Here is a 22,352-nt window from a genome sequence, read left to right on the forward strand (position 1 = left end):
TCACTTCCCCTTACTGGTACCTACCATGCCTACCATGGTGGGGATGAAGAAAGACAGGATGAGAGATGGGCTTGCTTTGCAATCATTTTACTTTCCACTGAAGTGCTACAGCATGCCCTCTTCCTTCATACTTCATCTTCTCTTACTTTGTGGTCCCTCATTTCATCAAGCAGGATTTGAACAATGAAGGTGTACTACACTTGATCCAGTTGTTTTTCTCCAGGAGTGCCTTGGAGTCCTTAGTAAAATAAAAGGTCTCTTAAAGAAGACACTCCATATTAGTAGTTTAGGCCTTAGGTATTGATCTATTAATGAATTTAGACTTTACCATTGTGTCTAAAATGAGCTCATGCCACTTTATTTATACACCATCTTAAATGCAATTGTTTCCATATTGGAACTGTTCTACCTGTTTCAGAGGTTAAAAACTTCTCTTTTTGTAACAGTAGACGGGAAAAAATTTACTGCAATTTATACATCAAAGTGATTATAGTTACTAGTGTTTGAATAAGTTACAGAAAAATCAACAGTGAGTAAAGGGGGAGTTGTAGCTGCTTGCCTTAACACAGATACCTGTATAACTTTATATGACAAAAAATACCAGTCAGCCTTGCTTAAGTAGAATGGTGTCAGCCTTGCTTTTGCCACCCATTTCTTGATCTTTTGGGGCAAATGCACTAAAGAAATCTTTAGTGAGTAGATTCATATCCCAAAAGCTGCATCACTTCAGTCTACATAGGTAGAGGAACCACAATTAAAATAAATATGTTTCTTCACCTAAGCTGCATTCTCAACCTGAAAAACATCTTGGGCAGGTTTGTAGCCAAGCATTTGATAATCCTGTTTGAATCCTTGCATGAAAACATTCACAAGAGTATGTAAGTGCCTGGGTGAGCCCAAAGGCACCTCAAAAGGGCGGAAGAGAGGAAGGTGGAGCATTTCTCCTAGATCACAGAATTCATCCGTCAAAAAAGAGCCAGACTTGCTGTTTGTGGTGACATGTAATACTACAATTTATTTCCTTACATCAATCGGTTGACTTCGAGCATTCACAGAAGTTCTTGAAGTTACATTTTTAGGATGATTCCCTGCCTCTCTACATCTCGCACTAGTGGTGAGCCTTGCTTCCCATTCCTACTTGTTCTTATAGTCTACCCATTGATTAATAATAAGATTTGCAGAAACAACCTAGTATATATGTAAAAAACCTCTGCGCTCTTCCAGGAAAAGTCCTGTAGATTGAACACCTCTTTTGACTGTTAACACTTGTCACTCTAAATCGTTGAACAGAAACAGCCCTCATTTAATACAGAGCCGATAGGAACTGTCATATTTGCTCTTCACTTCTTCCTCTGCAGCAGTAATTAATACTGGACCTTCTTTCTAGAGCACTTTTGAAAGTAATCTATGATACTGTTACACAAAGACTTTTGGTCTGGTAAAATGTGAACATTTGGTGTACCAAAGAAGTGACTTTGAAAAGGAAGAGTTCTTTGTTGAGACACACGCACAAACCCCAGCCAGTTCAGTCTCCTCAAAGAGAATGTGGAAAATCAGAAGAAAACAGTATACAGGTGACTTCTGGAAAGGTGATATGAACAATGACAAGGGAAGTATACTTATTTTGTCTGATTCTTTATGGCATGTACAAATCATCACATAGTTCATTATAATCTGAGTAGCTGAACCAATACATAATAGATCAGGTAACGGTAGAAAACAGTGCATATGTACAGCTCAAGAAATTACCCTATATGGTGTCTTTTAAAACACATCAGGAAATCTCACACCTGTTTTCTTTTCATTGACAAATGTTTTACTGAATAGCTTACTGCCAGAGCGATCAGCACTGGTCCAGACCTCATTGGGAAGAGTATTAACCAAGCATCTGGAAACTGTGTGCTCCATCGTACACTGTGAGGTAGCATCAGCCATTAATTAAGTTCATAGATTTTCCAGTTTGAAGGGAGTGACTTTGTAGATTAACTCTTCTATGTGACAGTTTCATTTAGGAGCATCTTGCTATTAGCCAGCAAAAAGCAATAAGGGACAATATACCATGTCACTCAGCAGTTTTGACAGACACAACTTTGTGGCAGGTTTCCATTATAGTCCTGGCTTATTCTTCTAGGAAGGGTACTAACATTTAAACAAAGCACCTAGGTGTGTGGGAGGCATGGCTTGAGAATCATAGTATTTGTATGAATATTAAGTAAGGTGAAATAAGTCAGTTTGGCCCAAACACTGGTCAGCATACCTCAGATGTCAGTTTTGTGGCCTCTGCTAGCTTTATCCTCTTCATAAAAAAAATGGCTCAATCAATGAAACAGCAGATCTTTTTCTTCTATAAAAAAGAAAGGACAAATTATTTTGAGTGTTGCTCTTAGGCTTGGATTAGAAAAGGCTCTTTTGAGAGTGCACTTCAGTATTCCAGTGTAGCTCTTACCTGAATTACAGTAGCTTGCTTTGAAAGTCCTGGTTTTCCCGAGGACTCCACACACTGGGGTGTTGTGTAGTCTGGAACTGCTACTCCTGCATGAGGTCTTAGGCTTTTGACTTAAACCAGCTGCATATTGGAATGAATTCCAGTTTATGTTCTTTTTATTCCAGGCAGTCTCTTGCTTTCCAGTTCAGCTATTTGTTCAAATGCCTTTGTGGCAAAATGGCCCTGTAGGTAACTTAAATGCTGAGTGGCACAAGCCTGAATGCGTCTTGTTACACATATCCCAAATAGGAAAAAGTAATCTTACTGCTTTTCCCTCCTCTGTATGCTTTTTCTATGTCATATAAGTGTTTTAAAGTTCTTTATTTTAGTTGCATAAATGAGCAAGCAATACTGTTTTGTTGGGTTTTTTTACCTTTAGAAGTACTCAAGAGGTGTTCCTTAATGCAAAAGGCCTTTTTGGGTTATGTCCTTCCTTCAAAGCACTGCTGGAGGTGTTTGTCTCTCACCGGTGCATTATCTTCTTTCTGTAGTATGACATGGAGGAGGGAAGCCTTTGTAAGCAAGTTGTCAACGTGGAAACAGCTAGTGTCTGTATTATTTGGCAGTTCAAGTCACTTCTCTGCACTTTAGTTAAAAAGGCTAAGCATGTGTTCACTTGGTAGTACTTACAAACTTCATGATGAGATGAATTTGAGAACAGTGCTGGTAATGACTCCTGGATACTCTTGCAGGACTGAGCAAAGAAAGAGAATTTCCAGCCTGAAAAGACTTGCTTTTTTAAAAAATGAAAAATGCTTTTGTAATTTCCTGAGGTGCATTTCAGTTTCCCTGAAAGTTTTTTGCTTGTGTTTTCCATAAGCCAGGTTGTATACATGCCAGCTATTACCTGTTAAGAGTTATCTCCATATTCCATCAAACCAATATTTTTTTTCAGACTGTCACGCTGAGTTGAGCTCTCCTACACTAGTGGAATTGTAATGGGGAGGATAGGGGATGAGGGTGTCTCCCTAAATAGCCTTATTTATTATTCTTAAAAGATTGCCGCTATAGAGCATGTCTTCTACAATTGGTATCACTGTTTATAAACACTACTATTGCATGAGCTGAAGTGTTCATACAGGATGAATTTTGGTGAGTACTGGTATGAATTGTGTAAGTCTCCAGTGCAGCAAAGGGTAGAGTAATATTTGGGGCCAAAATCATCCACTGCAGAAGAATCTTCAGGTAGAGATGAGGAAGAAAAAGCATTCACAGAATACTTTGCCAGGATCCCATATACCCGTATATCTGACAAGGGAGTGAGTTTCTCGTAACAAAAGCAGAATTAGGTCAGAGCATAGGGCGGAATGGATCTGCTGTCTGTCTCATCCGTGTCTTCCTCTCTGCATCTCTGCTTCTTGGCATCCACCTTCTCTTTTGTGTCTTAAGCGCTCACTCAGCACCCCATTAAAAACTACCTCAAATTCAGGAGGAGAGTGATCATTGCATTACTGAGATAGGTGGGGCTCCCTTGCATATAGATTTAGGACACACGTCAATTTAGGGAACTGATGTAGGGAAGAAAATGAGAACAACATTTTCTTTTCTTATTTTAAACGTCACTGTAGGGGAAAATAGCAGATTGTAGTTATATGAGGACATATATTTTTATTTCCCTTAAGATAGATGGGGGTGGGGTGGGGTGAGGAAGAGAGAAAGAGGTGGCCGACACATATGCTAATTAAAGAATCCAGTGCTTCAGCATAGTGTGTGCCACCATGAGCCAAATATTTCTGGAGGAAGGGGGTCTGATGCAATTAAACATGTCATTTTTGAGGGACAGATTTATGTTATTGCATGTTAAATGTACACTACATTCTTTCATATGCAGTAGAAGAGATGCTTAACTTATAAACAAGTTACAGGCAAGAAGATATTCATACAACAGTTTGAAGTTGATAGAATCATTCATGTGTATCCACTATTCTCGGAATGTGAAATCTGAACTTCTTTGAGGCAGTTGAGAATAACTCAAATGAAAATAAAAATTAGACACACTTCTACGTGAAGAAGCCATGTAAGAGATCATTTCAGCAAGGATGCACATACAGCTCTTGAAGGGCATCTTCTAAACAGTTCAAGAGTAAAGTACTGCTCAGAGTTTTGTCAGTTTGTAGAGAAGAGACTGTTGGTTTTAGCAGCCATTCTTATTCACACTGAGTAATTTGTTACTCTGTCACCAGTCTCACTGAAAGGGATAGAATTGCTTCTGAAGAACTAGAGGTGGGTGGAAGAGCAGTATTCACCCCTCAGTGGAAAGTGGTATGTATGGATACTGGGAAATGTATTTAGATACTTAACTTGGAGAGAGGAAGACTTACATAAAAGTTTATGCTAGTAAACATGTAATGAGCAACTACAGAAATTAAATTGGTGGAAGTGTATAAAGAGAAAATAAGTAAAACTGATAGCAGCTACTATGTTAGGAGCTTAGATTTGTTGAAAGCATGGGTTTATGTTACTTGAGAAATACTGTAAGCCTGCTAGCTTAAGCAAGAATCATGTGAACTTTTAATTAAAGACTCTGTCAGGATGCATGGGCATAAAGGACCAAAATAAGGTCACATATGTTACCCTGATTCTGGCAGTTCCTAACTCTGCAACCTTAAACTGTTTTGTCTTTGTTTATATAGTGACCCAAAGTTCACGTGGCATTTCACAGAAAATAAGAGTACAACTGTAGTTGTGAAGTGTTTGCAATCTAAATTTATATGTCACAGCAGGAGCTAGTAGCAAACAGTAGGGGTAACTGCAAAAAACATACTGCTAGTGCTTAGGTAGCTGTGGAAACCATAGTATGTTCCTAAAAGTAGGTAGGAGACCAGAATTTAGGTGGATGTACTACAATTATAATGAAGCTGGAAAAGCTGGGAATCTAGCTGTGGCTACACTGAATGCACATCTTTGTGCAGTTGGGTTTGTTATGGTTAAGTCATAAAGGACATGGACAGATTTGTGAAGATGCTGTCCCAGGCTTTAACAACTTGAATCAGTTCCAAATTTACTAACAAATATTCTTTTGGTAAGTCATCTAGGGGCAGATTTTTCAAAGGCACTGAAAACAATAAAGATATAGTGAGGCACTTCCCAAAATTGAAAATCTTTATGGGCAACTCTAGATGCCTCCGTTTCCCACTTGGACAGTAGATTAGTTGTTTGTCATGTACTTATATTGTTTTATATCTTGGTAAGTTCTTTAAGGCTAATCTCCTTTATGGATTTTCAGTGCCAAGTATGAAGGGTCCCAGATTTTGGTTTGGACTCTAGGTTAAATTTGGTTGCAATTTCTTCCATTACAGAAGGTGACTTACTGTCCTCATTATGTATTGGGGAACCTTTACTTTCTTGGACTATTTGAACTCTTGCGTATCTGCTTCCTTAAGGGGAGTTGTTTCTCATAAACTAAATATTAAGGTTTTATGTCTTTGATTGCAGCAAAGGCTTCCCTCTTGCCCCAAATTACTTTTCAAAGATATGTGAATGGAAGTATGACTTTCTTACCTACTGAATTGATTGTATAGAATATTATGACTCTCATGGCATTCACTTTGTTTCTTTGCTGGTTTATGTATGTCATATGCCTTTTTTCTGCATACCATGCTGCTGCAGTTTGTCAAAGACAAGAATACTTCTGGTTAATCTGTATGTGGTGCCAGCATTCAAATTAAAAGAAAGATGGAGGAACCTTGTTGTCTGTTGACATCTTGGCAATAGTATGTGTAGTGAAAAAACAGGCCCTTGGAAGATTGTATCATCCAGACTAACATAATGAAGTGGGCAAGAAGTTACAAGGTGAAACTGTAGCCCATTAATTCCACTGGGAATTCTGTGAGGATTTAAGCTACAATTTTCACCTTTAGTTAATTACAACTAAAAGGGGGTACTCATGCAGGGAGACTGACAAGTGGAGAATCTTGACAGCTATATGCATTTTTAGATTGTTAAAGTTGCATTTCTTTCTATGGACACATCTATGTCCTTTAGCACAACAAATTGAAGGATCTGAAAAAAGTAGCTCTGAATTGCAGTCCATTATGTTCAAATTAGGAATTCAGTATCAAGAAGTTACTGTCAAGAAAACATTGGAAGGTATGTAAATTATATAGCATAAAACATTTGTGAGAGGTGTAACTTGCATAGTAATAGATTAAAAAATAAAGAGAAAAAAGAGGAAAAAACCCTTCACATGAAACTCAGAAAGAGGGCCTGTATTCTGTGCCACTTGAAACAGTTGTATCCTAGCAATTCTAGGTAATAATAATAAACATAATGAAAGTTAAGATAGAGTAGTTAAATGAGCCATAAAAATGGAGAGTCCGTAATTTGTATCATATTGTGTCAGGTTATCAGATTAAAATAAACTAATGTTTGCACTTATTTGTATTTGGGAGAAAATGAAGTGTAGTTGTTTGACTGGTGCTACATACATTCCATCCTGGAATGAAAATCACGTTGTTTTGACTGCGTTATTTCTGTATCCATGCAAACCATCCTCATCACTCTATAGTTCTTACCTCCTTAATGTGACCGGAGTTGTGTCATTTGAAATTAGTGGGTATAAGGCCCTTTGGAGAGATACAGAGAAGCAGTGATTTGAAAAAATGAAATGCAGCAGTCAGAGTTAAGAAGAAAGGGCATTTTCCTGGTAAATGTTTTCCTAAATGGGAATTTTTCAGTGTGGTGTTTTGCTCGTGTATTTGGCAGTCACTTGGAATCAAGTGCAGACTTGTGCTACATTGTGGGCTTGGCAATGACAATTTGTGTGTGTGTGGTGCTTTAGTTATATTAGCCCTGGAGGCAGAGTTAACACTTGCAGTGGGACAAGAGTATTTGCAGTCATCAGAGAACTTTGCAGTCAGCTTCAATAACATCACTCCATTTTTTTCACTTTTTTTTTAACGTTTTTTTTGGCAGCAAAGCTCTTAGTAGAACCATCTGTCTTTCTATTAGTGTTTTTGAGTCCTGTTTTGAAGCTTCTTTGCTTGGCAAAGTCACTTTCATCCTTGGAAACCATTTAAAAAAAAAAGTTCTGTGGCTTTTTGCCGAATAAGAGTACTATGCAAAAATTCTACACGGCTGTTCATTTTTGTTCTAAAAGAATACAGTTACTTTGTCTTTGTCTTTAAAAAGAAAACCTAAACAAAAAAAAAAAACCCAACAAACAAACAAACAAAAAAACCCAACCAAAAAAAACCCCACAACAAACACATGAAGAAAAAGCAAACACTGGGCAGTTCTGGGGTGACAGTGGGGGGGTAGAGAACAGATCACATTTTACATGTTCTTTTTTCTCCAGCAATTCAATCAAAAGTACGTATGTCTTCTTGTTAACAGTATCAGAATAGAAAGGAGAATACTGAAGTAACAACAAATGGATCAACTTATTTCAGTGAATGGAGCTACATCTACTCTAGCTTCAGTCCCAGTCTTAATTTTCCACTGTGAGAATTTCCAGCAAGAGGGCTGCAATCAGCATTCACACAGGTGTTGACAGGTCCTGGCATAAGTTAAGAGGTTACCAGCACAAATTACTTATCACTCTTCTGCTCTGTAACAGTGTTGGGTGAACCAAGACATCTGCTCCATCTTCAGGAGATTAAAGATGCTGTGGTCTGAAGTGTGGCAGCCAAGGAGGTGGCACAGGTTCTCCTTTGCCAATTCTGCAATGCAGGCAATAATAAAGGGAGCAATACCTTCTTACACCTCTGGCAAAAAAAAAATGGTTGTCTATCAACACCCTAATTCTTCATGTTCCTTAAAGCTACAGAGCACAAACTGAATTTTAGTCTTTGATAACACTACCTCCGATGCGTCAGCTTTACAGTGCCATTGAAAATCTAGGTGACCTCTCTTAAAAACTGAGTCAGTCTCCCTTCACTGATTGATGTGGTCAGTACAGTGTGTTGTTGTTTTTTTTTTAATTAAAACTATCCATTTAACATTTTAATCTAGCCAACTTTTTTTTTTCTCATCTGTGTGAAATACAAAGATGAAGTCCATTGCTAGCAATTAAAATGCCGACAGAACTGCGTAAAAGCAATAGTATTAGACATTGTGCCATGGCCAACTTCCAGTTTTGATGACTAATTTCTGCATGTCTTAAGTCCCCTGCAGTATCCACTTACAATATAATATTTTCCATTTCCTGACTTGCATGGTTGTGTACAGTTGCTCTGCAAAGTTGAACAGCTAACATTTCAGACATAGCTGTGTTTTACTTGTGAATAAAGTGTCTCAGCGTTTTTCTTACCATCTCAGAGACTTCTCTTTTCACATGTACAAGTAAGCGCATGCATATGGGCAGAAAAATAGTACTGACTGTGCTGTACGGTACTTATGCACATACTTACTTGTACTTCTGAGTGTGTGGATCTTTGTGTTTGGGCTCAGTCAGCGTGAAAGCTACCGTCTGAGACAGAGATACTGTTACACAGTGCAATGAAAGAGAAGAAAAAGCCACTCTGCAGTAAAAAAGAAGTGAGGCATTATGGACTTGCAGGGGAAATCATTAATTGGGATATGCATTAGTGGCATATTTTGATTTATTCTGGGCTAATATAATTCATATGCAGTGCTTTGGTATTTAGAATTTGTTTGAAAAGTTGATGCTACTGGAGCACCCCATTATGGAGGAGCATATTCAAACCTAACCTCTCAGCCTGGAAGTAAGGGAAAGCATGTAAGCAGACATTTTCCCCCAGAAAAAAATTCTGTGTTTGATTTTCCTTCTCCTGTTCAGCAGGTCCAGGGTCAGCTGCCTCCATTAATGATTCCCGTATTCCCTCCAGACCAACGAACCCTAGCAGCAGCTGCACAGCAAGGATTTCTTCTTCCTCCTGGTTTCAGCTACAAAGCGGGATGCAGTAAGTCCTGTAGATTTTTTAGCTGGAAGTGGGTATAGGGTACAATTTCATGCCCATCTGTTTAAAGATATAACCTCTAGCCCAATGGACAAAGCCATTAACTTGCACAGATAACTGTAAAATAGAGGATTAGTCATTATTGTATGAGAAAAGATTGTCAAGGTATGTGTTTCAAAGTAACATCAAAACATCTCACACAACAAGTAGATTTGTGCACCTTCTTTCTGAAAGATCTTTTTGACAAGTGAACATGCTCATGACCACACATACAGAATCACAGAATCCGAAGGGTTGGAAGGGACCTCAAGAGATCATCTGGTCCAACCCCCCTGCAAGAGCAGGGTAACCTAGAGTACCTCACACAGGAACTTGTCCAGGCGGGCCTTGAATATCTCCAATGTGGGAGACTCCAAAACCCCCCTGCGCAACCTGTTCCAGTGCTCTGTCACTCTCACAGTAAAGAAGTTCTTCCTGATGTTAACGTGGATACATGCATACATCAGAAAAGAAGCTATTTGAAACTTCCCAATAAATTTCAACACTGTTGTAAGAAAAAGCGTGTTTTTTTCCTGAAGCAGCCTGCTTACTATTTGTGAACTGAGGGCCTATTCTTGTCTCTTTCTTCACACAAAAATCACATTAATCTCAACGGGGGTTCTGCACAGAGATCAAAGATAGCATATGCCTTTCAGTTTGATGGACTAACACAAACTATATTTATGAGAGCCTATCAGTAAAAAATATAGCATCTACTTTTTTAATCTTTGAAAGATTTGTATTGTTCTCTACATTCCCCAGATTTTTTTAAATTTTATTTAAGCCTTCTATACAATTTAATGTTCCTATCATCAGGATGATAATAAATGCAAGTTAAGGAATAAACAAGGAACTCTATTTCCATGAATAGTCTTCACTAGAGCATGAATTCCATAGTCTTGTTTTCATGCATTTGTGCTTGTATAAGTCTTCTGACATCAGTTTTGAGCTGAGTTCTGACTCGCTTATTCTACTCTTCTCTGTCTCTAGCATGAATGTTTAGCTTTATTATGTCCATGTCAGTGTGTCCCTTTGTACTGTTGACTAACTCATGAATTCATCAGGTTTCTTGAGATACTGAGCACTTGCTGCTGCAGCAGTTTCGTAAAATTAGAACATGAAGATTCCTTTAGTTAAACTGGCTTAACCCACGATTTCAGATTTCTTTCAGTTTCTGTAACATTGTAGTTACAGTATTTGAATGCATACTTGAGTTTCTTTGGCCACTGATCCCTTTTCCTAATATTTTATAGACTGGCACCGGTGCTGAAAATTAGTCTTCAAAACACCTAACATCCCTCAGCAGCTGCAGTGCCAAAGCATAGGCTCATTCAGTTCTTCCAGTGATTTCACACTCAGTCTCCTTCAAATGGGAGAAGTAGTGATTCACATTACAGAATGTTTAACTGAAAGCCACACTGAATATGAATGCTACCATAACTGTAGGCCTGGAAAAGGTCAGGAAAGCACCCTGTTAGATATATCTGGCAGATGAAATTAGTTCCATGTTACTGAAGTCTGGTTTGGATAGAAAGAGTTGAGGTTGTTTTTTTCCCTTCTTTTTGCTGCTTGTACATTAACTGTAAGACAGTCCTGTAGTTCCTCACATCCATGAAGTATATATGACCTTGCATGTTTGTGTAACCTTGAAAACGAAGGAGAGTAAAGTTGCTGCTGCTCCTGGCAGTAAAGCTTGGAATCAACAGCATGACAAGGTCTAGGGCTGAGCAGAAGCCAGTGGAAAAAGGACAGCTCTGTGTTTGGTGATTCCCTGGCATGTTTGACTGAATTTAACTGAGAAGCTGAGGAAAAGTGATAAATAGTCCAAAGGATTTTTTCTTTTCATAGTTTAGTATAAACAAAAAAGCATATACAGATTTAGCTACACCTAGAAAGCTTGTAGCAATGAAAGTCATAGCTGCCTTAAAACTACAACATGTTCACATCAAGTAATGTTTTTGAAAGGCCATTAAAACATGTTTCTCCCAATTTTCTGCTTTCCCTTTTGTGTATCAGTCCGCTTGGCAAAAATGTGGTAGATTGTAAACTAGAGCTTTGGATAAAATTTTCTAAAGTACCTGAGTGATTTAAGAGACTTAAGTCTTCACTGAAGAGCTACAAAAGCACTAGGATCTAAGTCTCAGGGATATTTAGCAAATGTTTGTATGGTAAACTTTAGTACAGTTATCTGTGCTTGCTTAAACTGAGCTTAAGTGGCTACCAGCATAGCACTGCAATAGATAACTAGATCTCTAGTCATTTGTGCTATCGGTCACACCTGATGACTGGGTTACCTGCTGCCTTCTGTCTGCCTGCCAAGTAGCTGTAGAGAGAACTGTTCAGTTGCTCATCACTGTGCCTCTAGCTTCTGGCCAAGATTCTTGATTAAGCTCTCCCTAACTTGCTTCTGTCCAGGCTGGGATAGCAAAGACTTTCTGTTAAAATTGCTTAAACTGAACTGGCTCATTTTAATGGAAACATGTTGGGAAGTGATTAAATAAGCAGCTTGGTCACAGTGGTAACTTTTGGCAGCGAGCTGTGGTTGGAAATGGTGGCCTCTTCAGCCAGCACAGCTGCAGCTGGAAGGGAGTGTGTGATCAAGTCAGTGATCAAGTCATGAGGTCAGTGAAAGAGAAAAAATGATGAGTTAAATGATGAGTACCTAGTTATACTGCTTTTTTTTTCTTTCATTCAGCTTAGATAGGGAAACCAATCTTATTCAGTGCTTTCTGATCCACCTGTCTGTTAGAGCAACAGAAGATCAAATGTATGTGTCCTAGTGGTTTCAGAGAGTGTATGTGCTAGGGTTCCTCAGCCAGTGCTTCTAGTGGAGTAATGACTTATCCAGAGAGAGACTTCTTTTATGAGGATTTGAATGAAGATAACACAAAAATAGTCATAACAGTTCATAGCAGGGGTCCATTTAGATTCCTGTCATGACAGACACTTAAAGAAGAGTAGAAGAACAGGGAAAGAGTGTACGGATACTTCATCCCCCTTCACTTTGCCAGGTTCCAGTGGCTGGGGACTCAGGGACCTTCTGTCCCAGTGATGGAGTCACTGTGGTGTGAGCTATTCTGTCTGTTACTAAAAACAAAGAGGTTTCTCTGTTTGGATTCCTACTTGATTGGAAACATTCTAAGCACCTGAAGTGTTCAAAAGAATACAGCGGTATCAGTTTCTAATATGTGCAGAGGAAATCATCCACTTCTCAAAAAATTTTCAAAATCAGGTAAATACAGGGTGGGCAGGGGTAGATATTTTCTCCATAGTTAACATGGCAGGTCATGATCTCTGGCTTCCAATTCGATGAAGTAAATTTCTTTTTCTTTCTTTTTCTCCATAGCAGATCATGCTTGGGAGTGGCTTGTTTTTTTCATTTTGTTTTGTTTTTTTTTTTTAAACAGATGGTTTGCATTACATAAGGGACAATTTACACAAGTTGACACTTCCCCTCTTTTCTCTATGGCATATTGTGTGGTGGTAAAGTTGGCAGAGAAAGAGGGAGGAACTTCTATTAGGATTACATATCTATTTGAGAAAAAGATTCATATTCTATGATTGATTTTTAACCCCCACACCTAGATATAATTGCATGTTGTGTAAAATATTTAATACTATTATTGGCAACCAAAGTGTATTTTTCACATGAGAAAAGTAAGCTGGCAGTATGTCATGGACTATATTGTCCACAATTAGCAAGAAAAATACTGATTACCTGCTTATTTGCTACATACCTCATTATCCGTTCACTAAGCGCTATTTGGGATTTAAGTATTTTGATTTTTATGCAAGTCTCTTTATATGTATTTTATTATATATATAATATGTAATATTTTTATAGATGTATAATACAAATGTCCTTATAAGGAGCTAATGTTTTGGAATGGAGTATTAATTAACTTGGTGACCTCTGGCATGAGTAGGTGTTAGGAGTTGAGCCCAATATCCCAGGTATATGAATTGGGTTTAGCAGCAGGTGAGTGCCTTCCATTTCAGCTGACGTTTAAACCAACCAGAGCCTGATTACTGCATTTCCCAGACTGTGGCAAAGCTTCTCCCACATTTAGCCTATGCAAATTGGCTCAGGTCATTTAACCCTCCTCCTTTTATTCTCAGCAGCATTCCTTAATCCTGTCATTCGCTACTACTATTACTAGTTCAGCTCTACTTGTGCTTGCTAGATAATATACTCGCTCAGCATTTTAGCAATAGCAAGTGAAATGTCAGTTCTGCTGAGGTCTGAGGAGCTGTTGCTGTTGACTTTGCTGAAGTAATATTTCACACCAGATGATACAGATCGCTAGGGCCACTCTTAGAAATAATTAGAATTTATTTAGAGCTAATTAATATTTGTGAAGTGCCTTGAAAGTATAAAAAACAGTGTAAGTGAAGAAGAGAAGAAATTTTGTATTGTGCCCTTTAAAAACTGCATAGTTCCACCTCAGAGGAGTCTGCTCTTCAGTTGTAGGTAGTGTGATCCTTTTATTAATGCACATATGTACAGATTTGTATGTGGAATATTAAGGCATGGTTGTCTCTCCTGTATAAGAGTTAATAAAGGGAATGAAAGAAAGATTTGTGAAAGCAAAAAGGGCTGTTTCTGGGGGCCTCTTTACAGAAAAGGCAGAGGGAGTTAGGCTGAGAACAGTGGTGTTCTTCTACAATGTAAGTATCAGAATGCACCAGCACAGAATGCTTCCCAATGCTGCTTCTGTTCTACAATTGCAGCACTGTTTACAGTTAGTTTTCCATTAAAAGACACTCAATAGCCCAGACTTTATGAAGAGGATGGGTCCTCCCCAATTAACAGTGCTAAGATTAATTTTGGAAACTGCATTCCATCTCTTCTTTAACCATTTAATGATCACATTAAAAAGGAAATGAAATGTTGATTAGCCACTTTACAGTGGTGTGATATGTTGTGTTGGTCCTGAGGTTTTTCAATGTGATTGAATCTATTGAATTGGGTGACATGGTTTAGCGTGTGGTGTCCCTGCCCATGGCAGGGTGGGTTGGAACTAGATGAACTTAAGGTCCTTTTTAACCGTAACTATTCTATGATTCTATGAAGAACAACATACTTCGTTTTCTAAACAGAGGTGTGCAAGAGATTGAATTTGTTTACTCAGAAAACAATAGTTACCAAGTCTGTGTTTCTGGAAGTGAGATTTAGCCCAAATAATTTTCCAGGTTATTCACATATTCTCTGGAAAGCTTCTACATAGTCTTTTATTTGCTGATACCTATGTTATTTTTGTGGATTTATGCCAGAATTTGGAAATGAATTGCTTTTCTTTGCCCATTTTTCCTCTCCCCTGTGGATAATTTGTAGTAACAAATGATATTGTGTTCCCAGTCAGATGTCATCAACACAAGGTTTTTTGAAAGCACTTTAATCGCTATTTCAACCATATCCAATTAGGGGGGGAAATCTGAAAATACAATAGGTACATTGTACATGTCTTACATATCAGCTCATTACTGCTGGAAGTCTTCTAAATAAAATAATGCACACAGAGTTATTGATGAAATATCTAATTACCTTTTAAAATCGGCAAAAATGTGTGAGATGAACAAGCCAAGCCTTGTAAAATTAAAATATACTGAACTTACTATTCGTCTTTACTCTGAACAGTAATTCTGATGCCTGATAAAAATGAAACTCAGTTAATTGGTTCCTCATACAGTACAATAAAATTAATGTTTAGGAATTAAATACCATAAACTTCCTCAGGGAAAGTTGCTGATGTATCTCTGTTTTTCAGTCAGTCACATGTTTCATTGTTTAATGGACTATCATGTGGACTGTCTTATAATTTTCCTTGTGCTTGGTGTTCATCTGTCTGGCTTCTAAAGAAAATGAGCACTAATTTCTGATTTAACTGTCAGCTGATCAGCTGACATACAGGTCATTGACAATCACCAAATCACAAGAAAAAAATATTGACATTGCTATGCTTTTATCAGAATGACAAAAATAGGAACCATGTGTTGTGAGGACCACATACTGTAGCTTCTTTATAAAGATCCTAGTCATCTTTCAGGGCTACTGTTTATGCCTTGATAAAGAATGAGCATATGACTAAACGCTCATGTTCCCCCCAGGATAAGAAAAGAGTAATAGCATTGTGGATAGAAACAGCAAGAAAGAGGAATTTTTGGTAACAACTTTGCCTTTTAGCATACTTGAGAATGTCACTTCTGTAATGCTGCAAATGCAACGGAAGGCATCAAGACTGCAAAAAATTACAACACAACTAAGGACTGTTTTTAACTGAAAAAATCTCATAGCCCCTGATCTATGTGTGACTTCTCACAATAATGCTAATAGAACCAAAATAGATAAGGAAAATAATAGGGTCTTGTGAAAACAGGCTGATAATTTAAATTCAGTTTCTAGGCTATAAAAGATGTCTAGTGTTATGGCACTGTTATCCACAGCTGGGCAACTAAATAAAATTCCCAATTTTTAAATTCATGAGCATGTACAAACCTCTCTGGAAATACATTGTCTTTCCTTGGTACTCAGAGCTTTTGGATAACTGTAATTTACTCAGATGGTCTTAAAGTCCTTTAGATGATCTTAAGGTCCTTTCCAACCCTGGCTATTCTATGAGTCTGTGATTCAGCAGGTGTGTATAAGGGTGTGTGTGTGTCTGTCTATGTATGTATGTATCTATCTATCTATCTCTCTATCTATCTCTCTACCTATCTATCTATGTATAAAAGGCACCCTGGAAATAATACAATTATTCTGATTGGAAGGGATGTCAGAAGGTCTCTAGTCCAACCTGGTCCTCTGAGCAGGATCATCTAGGAAAGAAGACTACATTACTCAGGGCTTTATTCAGTCAAGGCTTGAAAACCTCTGAGGACAAAGACTGTACAACCGTGTTTCAACATCTGCCTGTCCACATGGGGAAAATATGATACTGTCCTGATTCATTTCGTGTTCACTAGCTTTTGTCCTCCAACTTAACACTGAGCAGTATGGCCCTGTCTTGATCACCTCCCTACAGAAATCAGAACATTGCTATTAGGTCCCTCCAAAGCCATCCCTTCTGTAGGCTGAATTGTTTTTCTGAAATACTAAACAGGCTAATCCCTTCTAGGTTGATGCTGTCCAGAACTACCCTCAGAGATAATCTGAGAACCAGTTTGGATTTAGTTTTGGAAGCCAGTGGTGGTTATCTTTTTTGTACTTTATCTAAATCCCTAAAGCCTAGAGCCAGATGTCAGGAAACACTGCTCATGTCTTTCACAGTCTCCTGTTACTCTTATTACATATCCACCATCACACCAAAGAAAATGAAAGGAAAGTGGTAATGAGCATGAGAATGAATGAGTGAAGAGATGCCGTGGCTTACCTGTCAGCCATCAGCTGTGATTATTCATTTTAAATACACTTAAGTGATAAATCGAGTGTAAAATTATTGTGGTTTTTTCTAGAGCTTGTCAAAAATGGGGGGAAAATAATGTAGAATTCCTTTTCATTCAGCAGAATCTACTGTAAGGAAATGTTTATTCTGGTATTTTTCATGGAATTTACTTTAGCATACTGATTTTAGAAATTATAATTTAAGAATTTGTTTTTGTTTCCTACTCTTTATAGTCGGTGTGCTGTTTTTTTCTTCTTCTTCCATGACCTCCAACTTTTTTCATTTGCTGTCCTTGAAAGACAGGTTTGAGGATAACAATAAGTTTTAAAAAAATCATGGGAAATAAACCCCTTACTTTGCCTCTTCTGTTACCTTTTTTGTTTAAAAGAAGAAAATTTCAGGAAAAATATCAGAGTGTTCTATTGTTTCATATAATCAGGTTCATCTTAAAATTCCTGTCAAAACATTATAATTTAACATTAGCATGTAACTTGATTTATATAGCAAGTAAGACAATTGTGCCTGCTCTGAAGAGCTTGCAGCCTGTCAGGAGACAAGACAAGACACTAGGGGGGATTACACCATGAAGGGAAATAAATGAGATGAGTGACAGAAAAAGGAATACAAAAAACATGAGTTTAGATGAATGTTGTAACGCACATAATGTTAGCTCCTATGTTTTCTTTTCTCTTTTAAAAGGAAGTTTTAATGTTTTTTAACTTACTGAACTCCTTTGATAAAATTCTGCAAAACATATAAATGGTTTAAGAGCCACTGTTGTATTTCCACAAGCCTACAATCATTTAATATACACGAGCCTGGTAGCTAGTCAGTTGAAAACCAGGTTCCTAAACACAGGGTTGTTATTTTGTGTTTTGGGACAGGATGTCCACTTGGCTCTGTACCATGACTTACTTTCACAGAAAAGTGTTTTCAGTGGCGGCTGATAGGGAGAGTTCATAGAAAGAGTGGTTTAAAAATGAATGTACTTCATGAAAAATCCTCTTGTAAGCAAGATCTTGGAAGATTATTTTGGGCAAAGATGAAGGTGTGATTTGAAATTGAAAGAAGTTGCAGCGCATAAATTATCAAGGAAGAGGTTCTGGGTATGTTTGTGGAAGACGGACCAAAGGAAGGGTAGAGAAATAAAGAACTGGCATTTTTTATTGAGTTGGCATATTGAGGGCTCAGCCTTGCCTTCCTTCCTTCCTGAGTCACTGGTGCTCTCCTTTGCTCACACCATGCACTGACACCTCTAATACCCCCCGTCAGATCCCCGAGGCTGACATGTCCCTTTCACTTTAGATGCTGTAGCACCAGTACACGTCCTTCTGTAGTCAGTCTTAAGTACTTCTGTTCTTCAGAATGATGTCACCAAGTCTCTGGGGATAATTGTATTTTAGAGAAGAATATGTCAGCTGAGGAAATAATTTCTACCTTGTTCTCACAATAAAAATCCCAACCTTTGACCTGCTCCAGATTTTACTATATAGTGTACTAAAGAAACACAGCAACAACAAAACCTCTCTGATGCTTTGTTTATAAGAAAAGCCCAGACATAACCGGAGACAGTCTGTAACATGAAAGAGCAGCACAAAATGTTTTGTTTGGTAGATGAAAAATGCGGGGAGCTACAATCCTGCCTGCATGGATTAGAAGATTAATAGTGAATTCTGTAAATTGGAATGTAATATAGTTGTTTGAAAATATATTGGTGTTTTCAGTGATACAAACTTTTAATAGCTTGGGAAGTATCTATTTCTAATAACTGTATATCTTGTCTTACATTCCTGAGATGTTGCTAGAGCTTGGGAAAAAAATGTATCGACTTCTTATGTCTGAAAATAAGATATTTACTGAAGAAGTAATAAAATAGTTAAGACCTGCATTTCCTAGACTTCAGAACTAACTAAAACTGCTCAGGCAAAACCTTGTCTGATACAGGAATAAATTGAAGGACAGTAAAAAAAAGGTTTCATGTTCTAGATTTAACAACAAAGAGCACAGGTACATTTTTATCGAAGGAGACTTCTGGCCTTTCTTAGTATTTTGAGGGGTGGCAGTTGTTCCTGCACCATGTGATGTGAGTATATACGTGCTTGGCTTCCTCTCTGGTACAGGGCCTGAATCCTTCCCTGGGAAGGGCACTGCCCAAGGAGTTGTCTGTGAGTTGTAATCCTGGCTCTTCCACTGGCCTGTTGAGTGACCCAGAGCATGGCATGGAGTTTGAGTGTATTCCTTGCTTTCTTGTGTTTTGTCTCCTGTGGACAGTAAGCACATCCAGACAGAGGTGATCTTTAGTTAGACATTTGTTCCAGGGCAAACACAGCAGACTGCTAACCCTGATGGTGTCTGCTTGTTGTTGTACCTTCCTCTAACTTTTTCAACAACAAGGCTGCTGCCTTGTCTGTACTGTAGGAGTAGTAATGTAGATATACTGTCTATGAGTAGCCCTTGTGAAAGAGGAGCAGCAGAGGCAGGGTGAACTTTGCTAAACCCCTAAGATAAGCAGAAGATAACAGAGGGTATTACCAAAGCATTACAATGCAAAGATTCATAATGGGTTACAGATGCCTTTTATTGGTTTTTTTTTTTTTTCATTAAAAATATGTTGGAACACTAGAAAAATGTAAAACCCTTTAAAGAATGAACTAACGAGAAACCAGCCCGGTAAACAGGAGAGCCTAGCTCTGCACAACTAGAATCTGTTTTTAGGATGAAATGGAGTTCTTTCCTTAGAATTCTGAAAAACTTTAGCATGTATTGATGTAGTAGTTGCTTTCTAGTATGGTCTCCTAAACAGCCCAGAGTCATTACCTAACACCACCAAAGCCAGTGGTTGTGACCATGCACATGGCCATGGGGTATGCATGTGGCCATGGGGACTTCAGCATGTTCTCTCACAAGCATCTCCGTGATATATCTACCAAAACAACATTACAGGGTGGGAATTACCACAACAGAGGAGAGAGTATGAGAATCTGCCTGGCTGGTTAGGAAGTTCAGAATAGAGGGATTTATGAATTGGCATGAGGTTGTGGGAAGATGGGCTGAGATTTATACATGTGCGTGGAGAGAAGAGGAATGTAGGACAATGTGTGGAACTTAATCTTTTCAGTATCTTTGTTTTAATACAGGTAATTCATAACTAAAAATTTTAAGGGGCTGTAGAACCAACATTCTAGTGAAAGACTTTCTTTTAATGAAATCCTGTTCTTTTCTTTGCGTTTTAGAAATTACTAATTTCATGGCTGGTTCTTGAACAAAATATCTTCTTCTAGACAGGAGTCTTTCAGAATGATATTGGGATTAGTTTTTGAGCTACTAGTGGCATGGAAGCAGTTAAATACCATTGACCCTGAGTCTTTGAACCACTGTCTTTCTTCTCTCTGCCTTCACATGTTTAAGGCCCACTGCTTGGGTCACAAGATAACTGTCCAGAAATTTCTAGTTCAGTCGATGATATGAAATAGAAAAAGTGGATGCCTCAGTTAAAGCAAAGTAACATTGGAAAATGTGAAGCATTTTCCTTTGGGGATAAAAAAAAGCATCCTTTGGAGATAAAAAAAAAAACAAAACAGACAAGTCAGGAAATGTGTTGCTTGCCCACTGACAAGAAATAAATAAATAGAGAAGTTGTAGCCTGGTCCTGGTGCAAAGAATGGGGAATGCCTGGGTAGATCTTTGGTTTCCCATTGCTTGGCTGGCTGGCCTTGAAAGACTGTAAGACTTCAGTCAGCAAAGCATTATTTAAGATGTTCTCAAATATAAGCAGGCACATTCGTTGAAGTTAAATATCTGTTAAGATGCTTTGCCAGCTCAGTTTTTTTTCTGGCCATAACATTTCTAGAAGTTACAGTACTTAACAGAAGATCAAAATTCATGAATGAAGAGATCTCTGTAAACAAGGTTGCGTTATAAATGGTAAAATAAATGTTAGCAGGTTTCGTGAACATGTATACACCAACATAGCTTATTTGTAACATTTCAAAAATATGAGAGAACTTTCTTTGTTTTCTGTTTCCTGTAACTTAGGCTTGATAGCATTAAAGATTTAAATCCAATAGTAACTAACAGTAATTTTACAGAACAGCCTGCATTGACTTCTTGATTTGTCCTTTTTCCCTCAAGAAAAGCACAATAAAGGAGGAAAACTTCTAATCTGGCTCTCTAATGAAATGTACAGGAGCATTTAGGTAGACTTTTTTTTGCCTGCGACTTTTTCTTAAACCTTTACTGGGTCCCTTTATCTCATTCAGCACAATGCAGGTCTTACTAGAAGTGGTTTTCCCTCAGCAGCAAAACTGAATCACAAGTTATGAAGTGGAGTTGGCACAGAGATTTTGGAGGCTTGTATCTGATTTACTTAATTTCACATGCTTTTTGCTGTTGTAGGATCAAACGCTGAAACTAAAGCAAGATATTTTTTTCTCACCTAAAAGAAAACACAGTAGTCAGGGGAGTGCCATTTCTGATCTGTGTGAGGCTCAGTTTACTAACAGTGAGCAGAGTTTAGTTAGCTTCATATTCTGGACAAGCTTGTAAATTTGTCCCCCTCTGATGCTGTGATCTTATCAAGGTTGTACTGTTTTCCTTTTTACTTTTCTTCTCCTCCACCCCCATCTTCTTTCTTTCCTTTTTCTTTTTTTTTACTGAAGTGCAGCCTTCTGATCAATGTGCACTTTTTTTTTCAATTTCCCTAAATACATCATGAAAAAGGATGAGGTTTCCGCCTTAATTGCTTGTGCCTTTTATTCACATTCCTCTCTCAGCCAGAATTGTGAAAAGAGTGTTAGTAAAAGGCTGCACAATAGAGCTTTTCATTAGGCCTCAACAAGGCACACAAAAGAAGGCTTTTGGAAAGAGTGAATGCAGGACTTTAATTTGCAGGTGGAGAGTAGATAAAAGGTGCTGACGCCTCTATTATTCTCTTACTTAGGTGACCCTTACCCCGTTCAGCTGATCCCAACTACCATGGCAGCTGCTGCCGCAGCAACACCAGGCTTAGGCCCGCTCCAACTGCAGGTAAGTCGGAAAACAATGTAGAAGAGGCAAAGGTTAAGTAAATATGAAAACCAGTTTTCTCTTCCATTTGAACACAATGCAAAGTCTGTTCGCTTACAATTTGCATCTGAAGCAAAACAATCATCAAATCATACACATTTTCTTTTCGCCTTGCGGGAACTTTTTATTACATTTTATGTCTTTATTGTCAATTTTACTTCACATTTCCTCAGAGCAGTGTGTTTGCTTGTCTTTCCCATTAGCTAGCTCTCAATCAGGCTGTAAAGGCTGCCTAGGTGTAAACCAGCAAAAGGAAACACGTTGACGGGCAGAAAAGCTCTGTCCTGACAAGCACTTTTAAACTACTTAAAAATCCTTAACATGATTATGTCCTTTTAGGCTGTAAGCTCTTCAGAGCAATGACCGCCCCCTCCTACAGTGTTTTATGGTACCCGGCACATCTTAGGCACTGCTGTAGTGCAGATAATTAGTGATTATACTAATTTAACATAGGCAATTAGAAAACAGGTGGAAAGATAATAAAGAATCTTTTTTGAGTTAAAAAGCGTTGGCCTGGTTGCC

General features: G+C 38.1%; 1 protein-coding gene across 21 annotated transcripts in view; it reads left to right on the top strand.

Moving 5' to 3' along the window:
- SOX5 (SRY-box transcription factor 5) overlaps positions 1-22,352 on the top strand; it is a 639,441-nt gene that overhangs the window by 531,359 nt on the left and 85,730 nt on the right. For 16 of the 21 annotated variants that reach the window (XM_061353703.1, XM_061353706.1, XM_061353704.1 and 13 more), the window contains 2 exons: positions 9,225-9,348; positions 21,706-21,791. In XM_061353703.1, the coding sequence (XP_061209687.1) occupies positions 9,225-9,348; positions 21,706-21,791 (210 nt within the window). The remainder of the gene's footprint in view (positions 1-9,224; positions 9,349-21,705; positions 21,792-22,352) is intronic. The other 5 variants (XM_061353702.1, XM_061353695.1, XM_061353713.1 and 2 more) reach the window with 1 other exon arrangement.

This window comes from Neopsephotus bourkii, unplaced genomic scaffold (assembly GCF_033783945.1).
Source record: "Neopsephotus bourkii isolate Nb327-2 ecotype Australia unplaced genomic scaffold, CSIRO-AGI_Nbou_v1 NB_690, whole genome shotgun sequence".
Lineage (NCBI taxonomy): Eukaryota > Metazoa > Chordata > Aves > Psittaciformes > Psittacidae > Neopsephotus > Neopsephotus bourkii.